This window comes from Gorilla gorilla, chromosome 8, assembly GCF_029281585.2.
Source record: "Gorilla gorilla gorilla isolate KB3781 chromosome 8, NHGRI_mGorGor1-v2.1_pri, whole genome shotgun sequence".
Lineage (NCBI taxonomy): Eukaryota > Metazoa > Chordata > Mammalia > Primates > Hominidae > Gorilla > Gorilla gorilla.
This window is the reverse complement of record NC_073232.2, coordinates 145,740,459-145,755,570: the sequence shown is the minus strand read 5'-3', so window position 1 is coordinate 145,755,570 and position 15,112 is coordinate 145,740,459. Positions and strand designations below refer to the sequence as shown.

The following is a 15,112-nucleotide window of genomic DNA, read 5'->3' as shown; positions in this document are numbered from 1 at the left end:
CTCTGAAATGGAGAGCGCACGTGACCACGGCCAGTCCTGGACAATCCTGCCATGCCAGAGCCACCAGCTGGAACACACGGACACAACCTCTTTTCTGTCTGACTGGTACAAGGTATGTGCTTCTCCTAGCTCCAGAGAGCCTTGGGTGATGCCACCTATGGTGATCAAGGTGGCAACTACCCATGTGGCTTTGACTGAATCAGGCTTGTTCATTTTTTAAAATAGCTTTATTGATATAGACATCATGCTGTAAGACTTCTCCCGTTTAAAGTGTTCAATTCAATGGTGTTCAGTTTAGTTACAGAGTTGTGCCACTGTCACCATCATCCAGTTTAGAACTTTTTTGTTTTGTTTTGTTTTGTTTTTTTGAGATGGAGTCTTGCTCTGTTGCCCAGGCTGGAGTGCAGTGACACTACCTTGGCTCACTGCAACCTCTGCCTTCCAAGTTCAAGCAATTCTCCTGCCTCAGCCTCCCGAGTAGCTGGGATTACAGACACGTGCCACTACGCCCGGCTAATTTTTGTATTTTTAGTAGAGACGGAGTTTCACCATGTTGGACCAGGCTGGTCTCGAACACCTGACCTCAGGTGATCCACCTGCCTTGGCCTCCCAAAGTGCTGGGATTACAGGCGTGAACCACTGCGCCTGGCCCCAAGTTTAGAACATTTTCATCACCCTAAAAAGCAAATGGGGATACCCCTCAGCAGTCACCCCCATTACCCCCTCCCTCCAGCCCCTGGTGACCACTAATCTAGTTTCTGTCTCTGTGGATTTGCCTGTTCTGTACATTTCATAGAAATGGAATCATTCAATGCACGGCCTTTGTGTCTGGCTTTTTTTACTGAGCATAACATTTTCAAGGCTTGTCCATTTTGTAATGTGTATCAGCGCTTCTTTCTTTTTTACTCCTGAATAGAGTCCATTGTATAGTCTAATACATTCTAATGTATCCATTGTTTGGATATATGACATTTTGTTTATCCATTCATGAGTTGATGGACAATTGGCTTTTTCCCACTTTTTGGCTATTATGAATAATGTTGCTATGAGCGTTCATGTCTAAGTTTTTGTGGACATTTGTCTTCATTTCTCTGAGGTGTACACCTAAGAGTGGAGTTGCTGTTTGACCTTTTGAGGAAGCAACAGACTGTTTTCCAAAGTGACTGCACCATTTTCCATTCCCACTGGCAGTGTACCAGCGTTCCCCGCTCACGTCCCCCACAACCCGCTGTGACTGTTGGGCTTTTTATTGCAGCCAGCACAGTAGGTGTGACGTCGTATCACTGAGGTGTCAGTTTGCATTTCCCTAATGATTCGTGATGCTGAGCTTATCTGACATTGATTATCTTCATTGGAGGAATGTCTGTTCAGTCCTCTCACTATCTTGGTAGTGTCCTTTCAGACATAAAAGTTTTAAATTTTGGTGAAATCCAATTTACATATGTTCTCCCTTTGTTGCTTGTGCTTTTGTGGCTAAATTACTTGATGGAGGACGGGAGCTGCCCGGCCTCCTGGGTCATTAGAAAGGAAACCTCTTGGCGGGCACGGTGGCCCACTCCTGTAATCCCAGCACTTTGGGAGGCCGAGACCGGTGGATCACTTGAGGTCAGGAGTTCGAGAACAGCCTGGCCAACATGGCAAAACTCCCGACTCTACTAAAAAACTACAAATATTAGCCGGGCATGGTGGTAAGCACCTGCAGTTCCAACTACTCAGGAGGCTAAGGCAGGAGAATCACTTGAACCCGGGAGGCGCAAGCTACAATGAGCGGGGATGACACCACTGCACTCCAGCCTGGGTGACAGCAAGACAAGAAAGAAAGGAAAGAAGAGAAGGTGAAGGAGAAGGAAGGAAGAAAGGAAGGAAATAAACCTCTTTTCTGTCTGAGCCATTTCATTTTGGGCCTGTCTGTCCCAGAGGTTTAACTACACTAATAGAGCATCTTTTAGTAAAGGTTTGTTGTTGATTTGTTTCTACTTACACGAGATGTCTTCATTTTTACCCTCAGTCTTGAAATAAAATGTTGGTGCATGTTCATTTTTGGTTTGAATTGAATTATTTTCTTGAACACAGTGAGGCAGGAGAACAGGGTCTGGAGGCCAATTCATGCTGACTCCCTAGAACTAAATAAAATGGAAACACTTCCGCTACGACAGGAAGTGTCCTCACCATTTACACAGGGCGTACACCAAGTAACCAATGGAAACCTCTAGAGGGTATTTAAACCCCCCAAAAAATCTGTAACGGGGCTCTTGAGCCCCTATGCTCAGCCGCTCCCACACTGTGGAGTTATTTTCGTTGTCTTTTCTTGTTTCTTTTTTGAGACGAAGTCTGGCTCTATCGCCCAGGCTGGAGGGCAGTGGTGCGATCTCGGCTCACTGCAACCTCCGCCTCCCGGATTCAAGCAATTCTCCTGCGTCAGCCTCCCGAATAGCTAAGACCACAGGCGTGCACCACCAGGCCCGGCTAATTTTTGTATTTTTAGTAGAGACGGAGTTTTGCCATGTTGGCCAGGCTGGTCTCAAACTCCTGACCTCAGGTGATCTGCCCGCCTTGGCCTCCCAAAGTGCTGGAATTACAGGCCTGAGCCACCGCGCCCGGCCACACTTTTGTTTTCCATAAATCTCGCCTTTGTTGCTTCCTTCTTTCCTTGCTTTGTTTGTGCGTTTTGTCCAGTTCTTTGTTGAAGACGTCAAGAACCTGGACACCCTCCACCGGTCACAATAGCAGTTTCGCTTTCCATTCCATTTTATCCAGGGTGGTTTTATCTCCACCCTGGCGTTTGCAGAATCTGGGCAAGTACACAAATGGATGCTCCACAATACTTGTCTAGATATTTAAGAGTTATAAATAAAATAACTTAAATGAATCAAATTTTTATTATTTAAATCTGTTGAAGTCTTGCGTGCATGAAAATAAAACTCCTCCTAATGTGGCGTTCAGTGCCCACGCCGCTGCCACCGTGCCTGGCCCTGCGCCTGGGCGCGCCGTGTCCGCTGCTACAGACGCCGGCGGGCAGGCGGGCGGGGGGAGGCAGCGCAGAGCCCGGCAGGCGGTCTCCCCGGGGCCAGCTGGGACCCCGAGGGCTGGGGCGGGGGCGGGGGCGGGGGCGCGGGCGACTGCGGTGGGGCCTGGAGAGCGCTGGTCCCAGCCCAGGGCGGGGTCCCGGGGACGCCCCTTAGACTCAGCTCCGACAGCGGCAGCTCGGGCCTGGGGGCGGGGCCTGGGGGCGGGGCCTGGAGGAGAGCGACCCGCGCACTCTGCCCGGGCTGATCTCGCGAGGGCCGCCTGATCTCGCGAGGGCCGCCTGGTCTCGCGGCACTGGCCTGTGGGCGGAGCGAGCCCTGAAAGGCTAGGCGAGGGGGCGGCTCCGCGGGGCCAGGCGAGGAGTCCAGAGAGCCATGGCCGCCCTGCGTGTCCTGCTGTCCTGCGTCCGCGGCCCGCTGAGGCCCCCGGTTCGCTGTCCCGCCTGGCGTCCCTTCGCCTCGGGTGAGTGCGCGGTGAGAGCTGGCGGCCCGAATCTCCTCCTGACTCCGACCTGCACGCCCAGACCAGATCCCAGACCGCACCCCCTCCCACCTGACCCCGCATCCCCCACCTGACCCCAACCCACACCCCTCTTCCGCCTGACCCCTACCCGCACCCCACTCCGCCTGACCCCGCACCCCCCCAACCTGATCCCGCACCCCCCGGCCTGACCTTGCACCCCTCTTCCGTCCGATCCCGCGTCCCCAGGGCCTGACTCCGCACTCTCCTGCCTGACCCCGCACCTACCACCTGACCCCGACCCGCAGCCCTTGCCTGGCCCAGGCCTGCAACGCCCCCCTCGCCTAGTGCTGCACCCACCTGACCCGCACCCACAGCCTGACCAGGCTTAACACCCCCCACCACCCGCCACCCCGCACCGACACCACCCACCTGACCCTGGCCCGCACCCCCACCCCCCGCCTGGCTCTGCAGGAGGCCACTCTCACCAGGCCATGTCCTGCGGGAGGCCCGGCGGCTGGCTGGTACTGCCCCAATGCCAAGACCTCTGGCCAACTGGGCGCAGGGTGGGGGTTGTAAAAATCCCGGGTGTTCCCTCGGCTCTAAGAGCAGCAGGCCAGCCCGAGAACAGGAGATGCAGGTACATCTTGTCCTGGGTGCCTCCTGACCAGGGCCACCCCTCAGAGGGTCCTAAGGGAAAAGCTGACACCTCCTCCCCAGCCACAGGGGGCTGCCCTCTTCCTCCCTCGTGGCTCACCCGGGGCCCCACTCATGAGCGGCCATCACCGGCTCTAGTATCTGAGGAATCTTGGGCCATGCCTTGGGCTGGGGAAGAACTCTTGCTTCCTCTTCCTCCCTCACCCTGCGTAGCAGTGGACCACTGAGTTGTGTTGGTTTCATCTCCATGCTCTCCTTGGCCTTCGGCTTCTCCACCCTGACAGCAGCCCTTTCCTGGATCTTGCATGGCAGGCACTGCTGCCAGACACTTCACCTGTGATCTTCCAGTTACCCCTAGAAACCCACAGGATGCGGCGGGGCACAGTGGCTAATGCCTATAATCCCAGCACTTTGGGAGGCTGAGGCAGGTGGATCACCTGAGGTCATCAAGACCACCTTGGCCAACATGGTGAAACCCCGTGTCTACTAAAAATACAAAAATTAGCCGAGTGTGGTTGTGTGTGACCGTAGTCCCAGCTACTCGGGAGGCTGAGGCAGGAGAATCACCTGAACCCTGTAGGCAAAGGTCGCAGTGAGCCAAGATTGCGCCACTGCACTCCAGCCTGGGCAAAAGAGTGAGACTCAGTCTCAAAAAAAAACAAACAAAAAAAAGAAACCCATAGCACAGGGACTATGATCCCTGGTTTGCCACTAACGGAGGCAAGCATCCAACACACAGGCTACCTTTGTCTTTTCAGGTTCACCTTCTCACCCCTGGAACGCCATTGTCCTTTGTCTCCTTCCCACCTTGCTGTCCACCCAGCAGGCACAGGTCCTGTGCAGCAGGCCAACCCGAGAAGCGCCTGCATCTCCCATTTTCGGGCTGGCCTGCTGCACCCGGCCTGTGCCTGATCTTAATGCTGCAGGAACACCCAGGATTTTCACGTCCCCCACCCTGCGTCCAGTTGGCCAGAGGTCTTGGCACTGGGGCGGTACCAAGTGCAAGGAGCTGCCTTATACCCCCTCACCTGTTGGCATTTGTTGAAAGAAGGTGTTTCCTGGTGCCTTGTCTCAGCAGAGTCCAGGGCTGTCTCCAGAGTGGTGTCCTGGGAAGAGCTGACTAAGGCATATTAGGAGAAGGAAAGCGGCTGTGGCTGTGTTCTGTGCTGGGGATTTTTCTTTTTTTCTTTTCTTTTTTTTTTGAGACGGAGTCTCACTCTGTCACCCAGGCTGGAGTGCAGTGGCATGATCTCAGCTCACTGCAAGCTCCACCTCCTGGGTTCACACCACTCTCCTGCCTCAGCCTCCCCAGTAGCTGGGACTACAGGCGCCCGCCACAACACCCGACTAATTTTTTGTATTTTAGGTAGAGACGGCGTTTCACCGTGTTAGCCAGGATGGTCTCGATCTCCTGACCTTGTGATTAGCCCGCTTCGGCCTCCCAAATTGCTGGGATTACAGACGTGAGCCACTGCGCCCGGCCCGGGGATTTTCTTTAGGACATGTTCAAACACATGTGAAAGCAGAGAGAATGGTACCAAGGCTACCATCTATCGTTGTGGCTGAGAGCTACACCTGGAGCCACTGAGGACTCGGCAGGGAGCCCTCAGAGGGCCTCTTGGGGTCACACTGTATCCACCGATGGGGCCACATCCCTTCCCCCACTCTCCCCAGTTTGATACCTGTGTGAATAGATACCCCTTTTTGCCTTCTTGCTCTAGGTGCTAACTTTGAGTACATCATCGCAGAAAAAAAAGGGAAGAATAACACCGTGGGGTTGATCCAACTGAACCGCCCCAAGGCCCTCAATGCACTTTGCGATGGCCTGATTGACGAGCTCAACCAGGCCCTGAAGACCTTCCAGGAGGACCCAGCCGTGGGGGCCATTGTCCTCACCGGCGGGGATAAGGCCTTTGCAGGTACGCGCGGCAGCAGAGGCCTTTGTGTCTGGGCAGATGTGGGAGGCACGTATGGCCTTGGGAGAAACTTCCAGAGAGACTTGCACCTCTGTGGTGGCAGAGGCATGCGACTGGGGACTTCCTCAAATATCGAGTGAAGACGGTCATGGGAACGGCTTGCATGAGCAGCTTTGTGTATGCCGGAGAGCCGCATGTGCTCCACCAGCAAAACAGCTTCTTCAAAGGAGTTTAGGTCCTTGGCAGTCAGGCTTTGTGTGTGTCGAGGGCTTATGCCCTGATGAATATGCCCAGCCTCTGTGGGCGCCTCCCTCGCACCTGCCACCTGCCTCAGGGCCCCTCCGTGTGACTTCTGTTATAGCTGGCATTACAGCGTCCGTACAGCTGTCCACATGGCCTGGTGTCAGCCGTGCCCAGCAACCCCACTGCCTGTGTCTGGTGTGCTCTGAAGCTCCTTGTTGGTCTGGGAGATATAGGACGGGTGGGCTCTCTGCTCTTTGGTAACCGGAACCTCCTTTCCACTCCTGCTAGCTGGAGCTGATATCAAGGAAATGCAGAACCTGAGTTTCCAGGACTGTTACTCCAGCAAGTTCTTGAAGCACTGGGACCACCTCACCCAGATCAAGAAGCCAGTCATCGCTGCTGTCAATGGCTATGCTGTGAGTGTTGCTGCCAAGAGTCTCCTCCTCTTGTGGTTGAAGGAACTGTGCTGTGCATACACAGCATAACAGATTTTTATTTTGAAGAGGGCTTTAGTTCCCAGGCCAGCAGCCTCCTTTCCTGCCTCATGGTGCTAAAGAGCCAGGAACTGTGTGGAGAGGACACCTCCTGGCATCTGCTTTTTTCGTGGCTGTTCACCTGGCAGCTTCTCCCCAGCAAGCCTCTCTTCCAGGATGGGGGAAGAGAGGTGTTGGCTTTGGCTACATCTATAAACTAGCTTCTTTTGCTCCCCTTGATAGCTCTGTGTCCTGGGACTATTTGAAGTGCTGAGACTGATCTTGGCCTATAGGGAAGCAATGTGATCATTTCATGACACTCCCTTCCGTGTAAGCCAGGGGTCTGCGGATTGTGATCATTTCATGGCGCTCCCTTCCGTGTAAGCCAGGGGTCTGCGGATTGTGATCATTTCATGACCCTCCCTGCCGTGTAAGCCAGGGGTCTGCGGATGGAGTTTTCCCGGCACAGCCACACCCACATGTGCACCTAGTCTCTGTGGCTGCATTTCGGCCACAGCAGCAGAGTTGAGTCATGGCAGCAGAGCCTGTAAGACCCTCATGGCCCTTTACAGGATGTTTGCCAGCCCCTGGTAAACAGCAGCAACCATCTGTAGTTAACTTATCATAACAATTATCTAGTTTGGTGCCACTATGTTAGTCTTTGTCATACCCCCAACACTGTTTCTTTTAAATGGGAAATTTGAATAAGCAAGCAGAGTGATTTCTGACTGGGTTCCCCTGGTAAGACTCTCCTGATGCCGAATGTTTTACAGTTTGGCGGGGGCTGTGAGCTTGCCATGATGTGTGATATCATCTATGCCGGTGAGAAGGCCCAGTTTGCACAGCCGGAGATCTTAATAGGAACCATCCCAGGTAAAGAGTGACACTGTCTCTGGCATAGATGCCTTAGGTAATTACTCAAAATCTGCCTGTGTCTCAGGGCCCACAGCTCATATCTGACCAGAGGCCCTGGATGGACAGCCCCATGGCTGGTCAGTGGTCCCTCTGTGGACAGCCACAGAGGCTAGAGTGGTTGTGACAGAGCTCGGGGGGGGCCTTAGAGTCCTGGGACTGTGACTGTGCCTACATCTGATGGTGTTGGGAGAGGCTGGTCCTGGGTAACACTGGCTTCTAACCATGACAGTTCTTGCTTGTGATTCGTGTCCATGGCAGAGAGAGAACATGGTGACCCTGGGTGGCACTGGGAGCTCTGCGCACTGCCATCTCACTGGCCATGGAAGTCACATGGCCTGGGTTCAGGGTGGGGGGTCAGACCCCCCACCCAGGCCCGAGAGAAGGGCCTGGGCTCTTGGCAAAAAGCAACACCCTCTAACCCCAGGGTCCTCCTGGTAGGAAGGGTGGGCCCAGGCCGAGCAGCCAGGAGGGAGCTGAGACCCTGAGGGGAGCAGCTGCACTCAGGGTGCCCTTCGCTGCCCTCTGAGTTTGACGAGGCCGATTCTGAGGCCTGGAGCTGTGAGCTCGGCGCATTTGTTTCGGGTCTGATCCCTAGAACAGCTGCCACTATAAGGGACCAGTGCCTGGGGTCAGGGAGGCCTATAAGCTTCTAATATGTTGACCACAGAGGCTGGGGAGGGCCCTACAGAGCCACCACCTTGATCTAATGTCAGGGTGTTGGGGGAGTGTAGTGTCCAGCCCTACGGGGCTTAGTGGGTGTTCTCTCCATGTGCGGAGACGAGAGATTGCAAGAAATAAAGACACAAGACAAAGAGATAAAGAAAAAGCAGCTGGGCCCGGGGGACCACTGCCATCAAGAGGCGGAGACCGGTAGTGGCCCCGAATGGCTGGGCATGCTGATATTTATTGCATACAGGATAAGGGGGCAGGGTAAGGAGGGTGAATCCTCTAAGTGATTGACAAGGTGAAGCAAGTCACGTGATCATAGGACAGGGAGCCTTTCCCTCTTAGGTAGTGGAAGCAGAGAGGGAAGGCAGCGAATGTCAGTGTTTTCTTCTCTGCACTTATACGAAAGATCAAAGACTTCAAGACTTTCACTATTTCTTCTTCTGCTATCTGCTACGAACTTCAAAGAGGAACCAGGAGTGCGGGAGGAGCATGAAAGTGGACAAGGAGTGTGATCATTGAAGCACCACGGGGAGGGGGTTAGGCCTCCGGATGACTGCGGGCAGGCCTGGAGAATATCCAGCCTCTCACAAGAAGCTGGTGGAGCAGTGTTCCCTGACTCCTCCAAGGAAAGGAGACTCCCTTTCATGGTCTGCTAAGTAATGGTTGCCTTCCCAGACACTGGCGTTACCGCTTGACCAAGGAGCCCTCAAGCGGCCCTTATGCAGGTGTGACAGAGGGCTCACTTCTTGCCTTCTAGGCCTCTTCTCACAACGTCCCTTCAGCACCTGACCCTATACCCACTGGTTATTCCCAGGTTATATAGTAATGGAACAAAGAGTAATATAAAAGCTAATGATTAATAATGTTTATAATAATGATTGATAATGTCCATGATCATCTCTATATCTAATTTGTATTATGACTATTGTTATTCTAACTATTTTCTTTATTATACTGCTACAGTTTGTGCCTTCAGTCTCTTGCCTCGGCACCTAGGTAATCCTTTGCCCACGGGGGAGCACCAGATGTGGGGCCTGAGCTTGAAAAGGGGCTGCTGCCCCTGATGTTCCCGGGCTCTTGTGCTGCCTGGCCTCTGACCCCTGGACCTTGTCTCAGGGCCTATCTTAAGCCCCTTGGAATTTGCTGGCTGCGCAGCTGTGATGTCTTCTTGGGTTCACTCATCACAGTGCCAGCCATGACCAGCCCCTCCCTGCAGGTGCGGGCGGCACCCAGAGACTCACTCGTGCTGTTGGGAAGTCGCTGGCGATGGAGATGGTCCTCACTGGTGACCGGATCTCAGCCCAGGACGCCAAGCAAGCAGGTATGGGTTAGGGCTGCCCACAAGAGCCACCTGGAAACCCGGGGCGGGAGCCCCACAGAAACCCGGGGCGGCATCCAGGTGTCCCCCTCGGGGGAGCCCCACAGAAACCCAGAGCTACATCCAGGTGTCCCCCATGGGGGAGCCCCACAGAAACCCAGGGCGGCATCCAGGTGTCCGCCTCGCGGGAGCCCCACAGAAACCCAGGGCGGCATCCAGGTGTCCCCCTCGGGGGAGCCCCACAGAAACCCAGAGCTGCATCCAGGTGTCCCCCTCGGGGGAGCCCCACAGAAACCCAGAGCTGCATCCAGGTGTCCCCCATGGGGGAGCCCCACAGAAACCTAGAGCTACATCCAGGTGTCCCCCATGGGGGAGCCCCACAGAAACCCAGGGTGGCATCCAGGTGTCCCCCTCGGGGGAGCCCCACAGAAACCCTGAGCTGCATCCAGGTGTCCCCCTCGCAGGAGCCCCACAGAAACCCAGGGCGGCATCCAGGTGTCCCCCTCGGGGGAGCCCCACAGAAACCCAGAGCAGCATCCAGGTGTCCCCCTCGCGGGAGCCCCACAGAAACCCAGGGTGGCATCCAGGTGTCCCCCTCGGGGGAGCCCCACAGAAACCCAGAGCTGCATCCAGGTGTCCCCCTCATGGGAGCCCCCACAGAAACCCTGAGCTGCATCCAGTTGTCCCCCTCGCGGGAGCCCCCACAGAAACCCAGAGCTGCATCCAGGTGTACCCCTCGCGGGAGCCCCCACAGAAACCCAGAGCTGCATCCAGGTGTCCCCCATGGGGGAGCCCCACAGAAACCCAGGGCGGCATCCAGGTGTCCCCCTCGGGGGAGCCCCACAGAAACCCAGGGCGGCATCCAGGTGTCCCCCTCGCGGGAGCCCCACAGAAACCCGGGGCGGCATCCAGTTGTCCCCCTCGCGGGAGCCCCACAGAAACCCAGAGCTGCATCCAGGTGTCCCCCTCAGGGGAGCCCCACAGAAACCCCGGGCGGCATCCAGGTGCCCCCACGGTGGTTGCATGAGCTTTTGGGTCCTGAGGACCTGGGAGAAGACTGACTGCCTTTTGTTTCTACATTTTGAAGTACTGTATGTACGGAAGTGAAACACACGTAAGTATCTGGTACAGAATAACAGCCCAGCAATTGCATCCCCAAAATCCAGTGTAAACAACGGGCATCTCCAGGCCTCAGTGGCCGGTCCTCCCACTGGCCTGTTGGTGATCACAGTCCCCATGTCTGGCCGCCTCTGCCGTGGGAGCTGTAGCCAGCCTGGCCCACATGTCTGAGAGCACAGTGACCGCAGTGCCAAGAGCACTCAGCACTCAGGAAGGGGCACGTGCGGCACCTCCCGTGTGGAAGCCGCCCTTGCTTAGTGTCCAGAGGCTGGGGTGCTCCAGCCACGCTGCTCCCCAGCGGCCACTCACTCGAGAAGGAATAGACAAGTGCTGTTTCTGCACATCACTCACTGACTTTCTTGTGTTTCAGGTCTTGTAAGCAAGATTTGTCCTGTTGAGACACTGGTGGAAGAAGCCATCCAGTGTGCAGAAAAAATTGCCAGCAATTCTAAAATTATAGTAGCGATGGCCAAAGAATCAGTGAATGCAGGTAGGGGATCTGCCAGGAAGACGCTGGAGAGGTCTCCGTGGCTGTCAGGAGTATTCCTGAGCAGCAGGCTTTCTGGCTCCAAATGAATATGCCTTAAGCCCTCCTGGGCAGAAATGGTTCTCAGTGTCTCAGTTCTGCTGTCTGTAGAGTTGTGGTTTCTGGTCACGCACTCAGGAACTCTGCTGAGATGTTCCCAGCTCCCCTTTGTACCAGGGCCCAAGAACTGAGCCAGGCCTGGGAGGTGAGGGCAGTACAGAGCTGGCCGTGGAAGGGAAAAGCTGAGAAGGGAGCAGAGGTCCCAAATGTAAAATGGTCTCTGCCATGGGGAGGCTCGGTTCACCTCCCGAGACCTGGGGTTGGCGGCTGCGTGTGTGCCTGGCAGGTGGCTACGCAGGCTTGCAGCCCAGCGCCACGCTGTTCATTCTTGGCCTGGATCCCTTTTAGTTCTCCCTCTGCCAGGGAAGTGGATCTGAACTTCCCCCTCCTCAGAAATGCTCAAGTTTTAATGTCACAATTTATTCTCAGCATGTAGAATGAGATGGTTATTAGCTGGTTGAGTCCGGACAGGTGTGGGTGGCCCCAGGCAGGTCCCCTAACCTCTCTGAGTGCGTTTATCTCGAGGGTGTGGCCGTCCCCCGGGCTTGCCGTTGGCTTGAGGCAGGATACAGTGAGGAGAGCATTTTGAAAGAAAGGAGGCTGCTGTCGCCCGAGGCGTTTGGCAAGGTTGTGCTCCCCTCGGAGAGGATGCTGGCACCAGCCCTGGAACCACAGCGCCTGCCTCCATCTGCGCACCTGGATCTGCTCTGCTTGGCCTCGTGCAAAGAACGGGCCTGGAATGAGCAGAGCCAAAGGCGTTCTTGGTGCCGGCCGCTCCCATCTCTGGCTCTCGTGCTGTCCTTCCTGGTTTTTCATCCTTGGTTATTTTTCTGTTTGCAGCCCCATTGCTGCCTCACAGCCTCTCCTCAAGGGCACAGTTTGCCATCTCACCTTTCATCCAGTTCCTCTCCCTTCTTGGGGCCCTGGGCCACCAGAGTGTGACGTTTGGGGGCCATAGCAGAGCTGTTGGTTCTGCCAGGTCTCCGCTGGGGCGGTGCCTTTGAGAAGGGCGGCACCATGGAAGCCTGTGCAGGGCCCGGCCGAGTTGAAAGCACAGTTGTGCATGGGTCAGTGAGGAGGGCTTCCTGTCGCCGTGCAGGAAAAGTTCTGCATGTAATATCTCCGTTCATAACTCTGGGACTTTGTTTTTCAGCTTTTGAAATGACATTAACAGAAGGAAGTAAGTTGGAGAAGAAACTCTTTTATTCAACCTTTGCCACCGTGAGTAAACAGTGTTCAACCGGAGAATCAAGCAAATTCCAGTCACACAAGTTGCTGGGAATTTCCTTTTAAATTTTATCATTAAGTATCGTTTCTTTCTGGTCAGAACTGCCAGCCTCACCTTTAACGGGATCAGATTGGTTCCATCAGTGGGTCTTGATGTTAGGGAAAAAGTAGAGCATGTACAAGTTCAAAAGTACAAAAACCTTACAGGGGCTTTTCTTGTTTTTCCTGTTATGTGAGGTCTGTGAATTGCACCCTCAAGCAGCTCCTTTATTGAAAATGCAGTTTCAGCCGGGCGGGTGTCGAGCATCCGTAGCCCCAGCTTCCTGGGAGGCTGAGGCGGGTCGTTTGAGTCCAACTGGGCAGCAAAGCAAGACCCCGTCTCAAAAAAAAGACTTTTTTAAAAAATGAGGCCGGGCGCGGTGGCTCACCCTGTAATCCCAGCACTTTGGGAGGCTGAGGCGGGTGGATTGCCTGAGCTCAGGAGTTTGAAACCAGCCTGGGCAACATGGCGAAACCCGTCTCTACTAAAAATCCAAAAAATTAGCCGGGCGTGGTGGCAGGTGCCTGTAATCCCAGCTACTCTGGAAGTTGAGGCAGGAGAATCGCTTGAACCCAGAGGCGGAGGTTACAGTGAGCCGAGATCACGCCACTGCACTCCAGCCTGGGAGACAGAGTGAGACTCTGTCTGAAAAAAAAAAAAAATGTAACTCATTTTACCCATGATTTGTTTAGATCATTCCAATTATTTGGAATAGGCTCAAATGTATTCTAATAAAATAAGCTGAAGCTTTAGAGCAATATTTTATAAGATTTCTGCCAGTAACTTAAAGTAATTCCTCTAATTACCATCATAATTTTTATTTTTTTCCCTTTGAGGCAGAGTCTTGCTCTGTCGTCCAGGCTGGAATGCAGTGGTGAGATCTCAGCTCACTGCAACCTCCGCCTCCTGGGTTCAAGTGATTCTCCTGCTTCAGCCTCCCGAGTAGCTGGGATTACAGGTGCCCACCACCACACCTGGCTAATTTTTGTATTTTTAGTAGAGACAGAGTTTCACCATGTTGGCCAGGCTGGTCTTGAACTCCTGACCTCAAGTGATCTGCCTGCCTCGGCCTCCCACAGTGCTGGGATTATAGGCGTGAGCCACTGCACCCGGCCAGATTACCATTTTAATTCATGTCTTTCACTGGGAGAAAGTCATACTTCGGTGTTTTAATTGTTCTATAAAATAAAAATTAAAAGTGGTTTGGGCACCTGAGGCAGGGGTACAGATGTGTGTGTGTGTGTGTGTGTGTGCACGCACACCTGGGGACACACGTGCACACAGTGTAAGAAAAGCAGATGCAGAGTTGAGTTCTCATGTCCTACTCCAACACAGAATAGCCCCTGATACAGGCCACCCATCATCCAGTTGATGACATGGTGAGTGACCAAGATGGGTGCATCTGAGGCTCTTTAGATGTGAGCTTGTTGGACATACACAGTGGCTCCTGAATGACCGTCACCTAGACTGGTAGAGAGAGGCGGTGAAAATCCCCGCGCCCAGGCCCAGCTCTGATTGGGCAGGTGTTCCTGCCGCTGAGTCCCCTCCCCGGCCCCCTGGGCCCCTGTGAGCATGAGGAGTGAGGCAGAGCCAGGGAGACACGGGCGGACATTGGCATCAGGCTCTGTGAGGACACTGCGCGTCCAGCTCTGTTTCTGTTCCTTTTCCTGCCAGGATGACCGGAAAGAAGGGATGACCGCATTTGTGGAAAAGAGAAAGGCCAACTTCAAAGACCAGTGAGAACCAGCTGCCCCTGCCTCACACCTCTGCTTGGAGAGGACAAGGCAGCCTGTCAGTTTTAGAAGCAAGTAAATCATCCTCTTTTCGAGAGCAGTGTCCGTGGTGTGCAGTTTCTCTCCAATTGCTGCGTGGTCATGGCCCGACCTCTCACGGCATGACAGCCTTCTTCACCCAGCCTGTGAGGGTCCTGACTGGAGCACCTTCTAAAGCTAAGATTCTGCTGAGGAGCCCCCACTGGTCCCTCTGGGCATGCTGTGCTCGGACGGAAAGCGCGGCCTGCGGGTCCTTGTGTCCTGCCGCTGAAGAATGGGGCTGCTCTGAGGGAAACGCTGTCTGCTGCCTTCATACAGATGCTGATTAAAGTGATAGCGATTCAGATTACACCACGCCTTGTAGTCACGTCTGCAATGAGCATTCTGTCATGTTAGTTGTTTTTTTAAACTTTTTTGTTTTTTCACTGTAAGGAACAACATTCAAACAAAACAAGTTTGTATAGTCAGTTGCCTCACATCATACTTCCATGGTAGCCACTGTGAACACCTGGGCTTGTGACTTCCTAGAGTTCTGTGCACGCACGCACACACCCCTGCACACGGGCACAGGCATGGTCTATGGTTTTCTTCCACGCCCACTCACGTCGAGCCCTTTCCTCACGAGAGCCCACCCTATTTTCTTCCTACTTCTGTCATAAGGAGCTCTCTGTTCAGTTTACTGCATTCTTCT

At 54.3% G+C, this 15,112-nt stretch overlaps 1 protein-coding gene across 1 annotated transcript; it reads left to right on the top strand.

Annotated features, from left to right (window-relative positions):
- The first annotated feature begins 3,267 nt into the window (after positions 1–3,267).
- Positions 3,268–14,775, top strand: ECHS1 (enoyl-CoA hydratase, short chain 1). The gene is made up of 8 exons (XM_063710598.1): positions 3,268–3,489; positions 5,865–6,062; positions 6,591–6,718; positions 7,549–7,648; positions 9,576–9,680; positions 11,167–11,286; positions 12,536–12,603; positions 14,324–14,775. Exons 1-8 carry the CDS (start codon positions 3,402–3,404, stop codon positions 14,387–14,389), a joined length of 873 nt encoding a protein of 290 aa, XP_063566668.1. The 5' UTR covers positions 3,268–3,401; the 3' UTR covers positions 14,390–14,775.
- Positions 14,776–15,112: the final 337 nt, after the last annotated feature.

Bases quoted from the DNA above. Each gene is read 5' to 3' on its own strand.
- ECHS1 (XM_063710598.1), top strand. From the start codon at position 3,402: ATGGCCGCCCTGCGTGTCCTGCTGTCCTGCGTCCGCGGCCCGCTGAGG. The intron at 7,649-9,575 runs GTAAAGAGTGAC...CCCTCCCTGCAG, and splicing joins CTTAATAGGAACCATCCCAG to GTGCGGGCGGCACCCAGAGA. The intron at 12,604-14,323 runs GTGAGTAAACAG...TTTTCCTGCCAG, and splicing joins TTTATTCAACCTTTGCCACC to GATGACCGGAAAGAAGGGAT.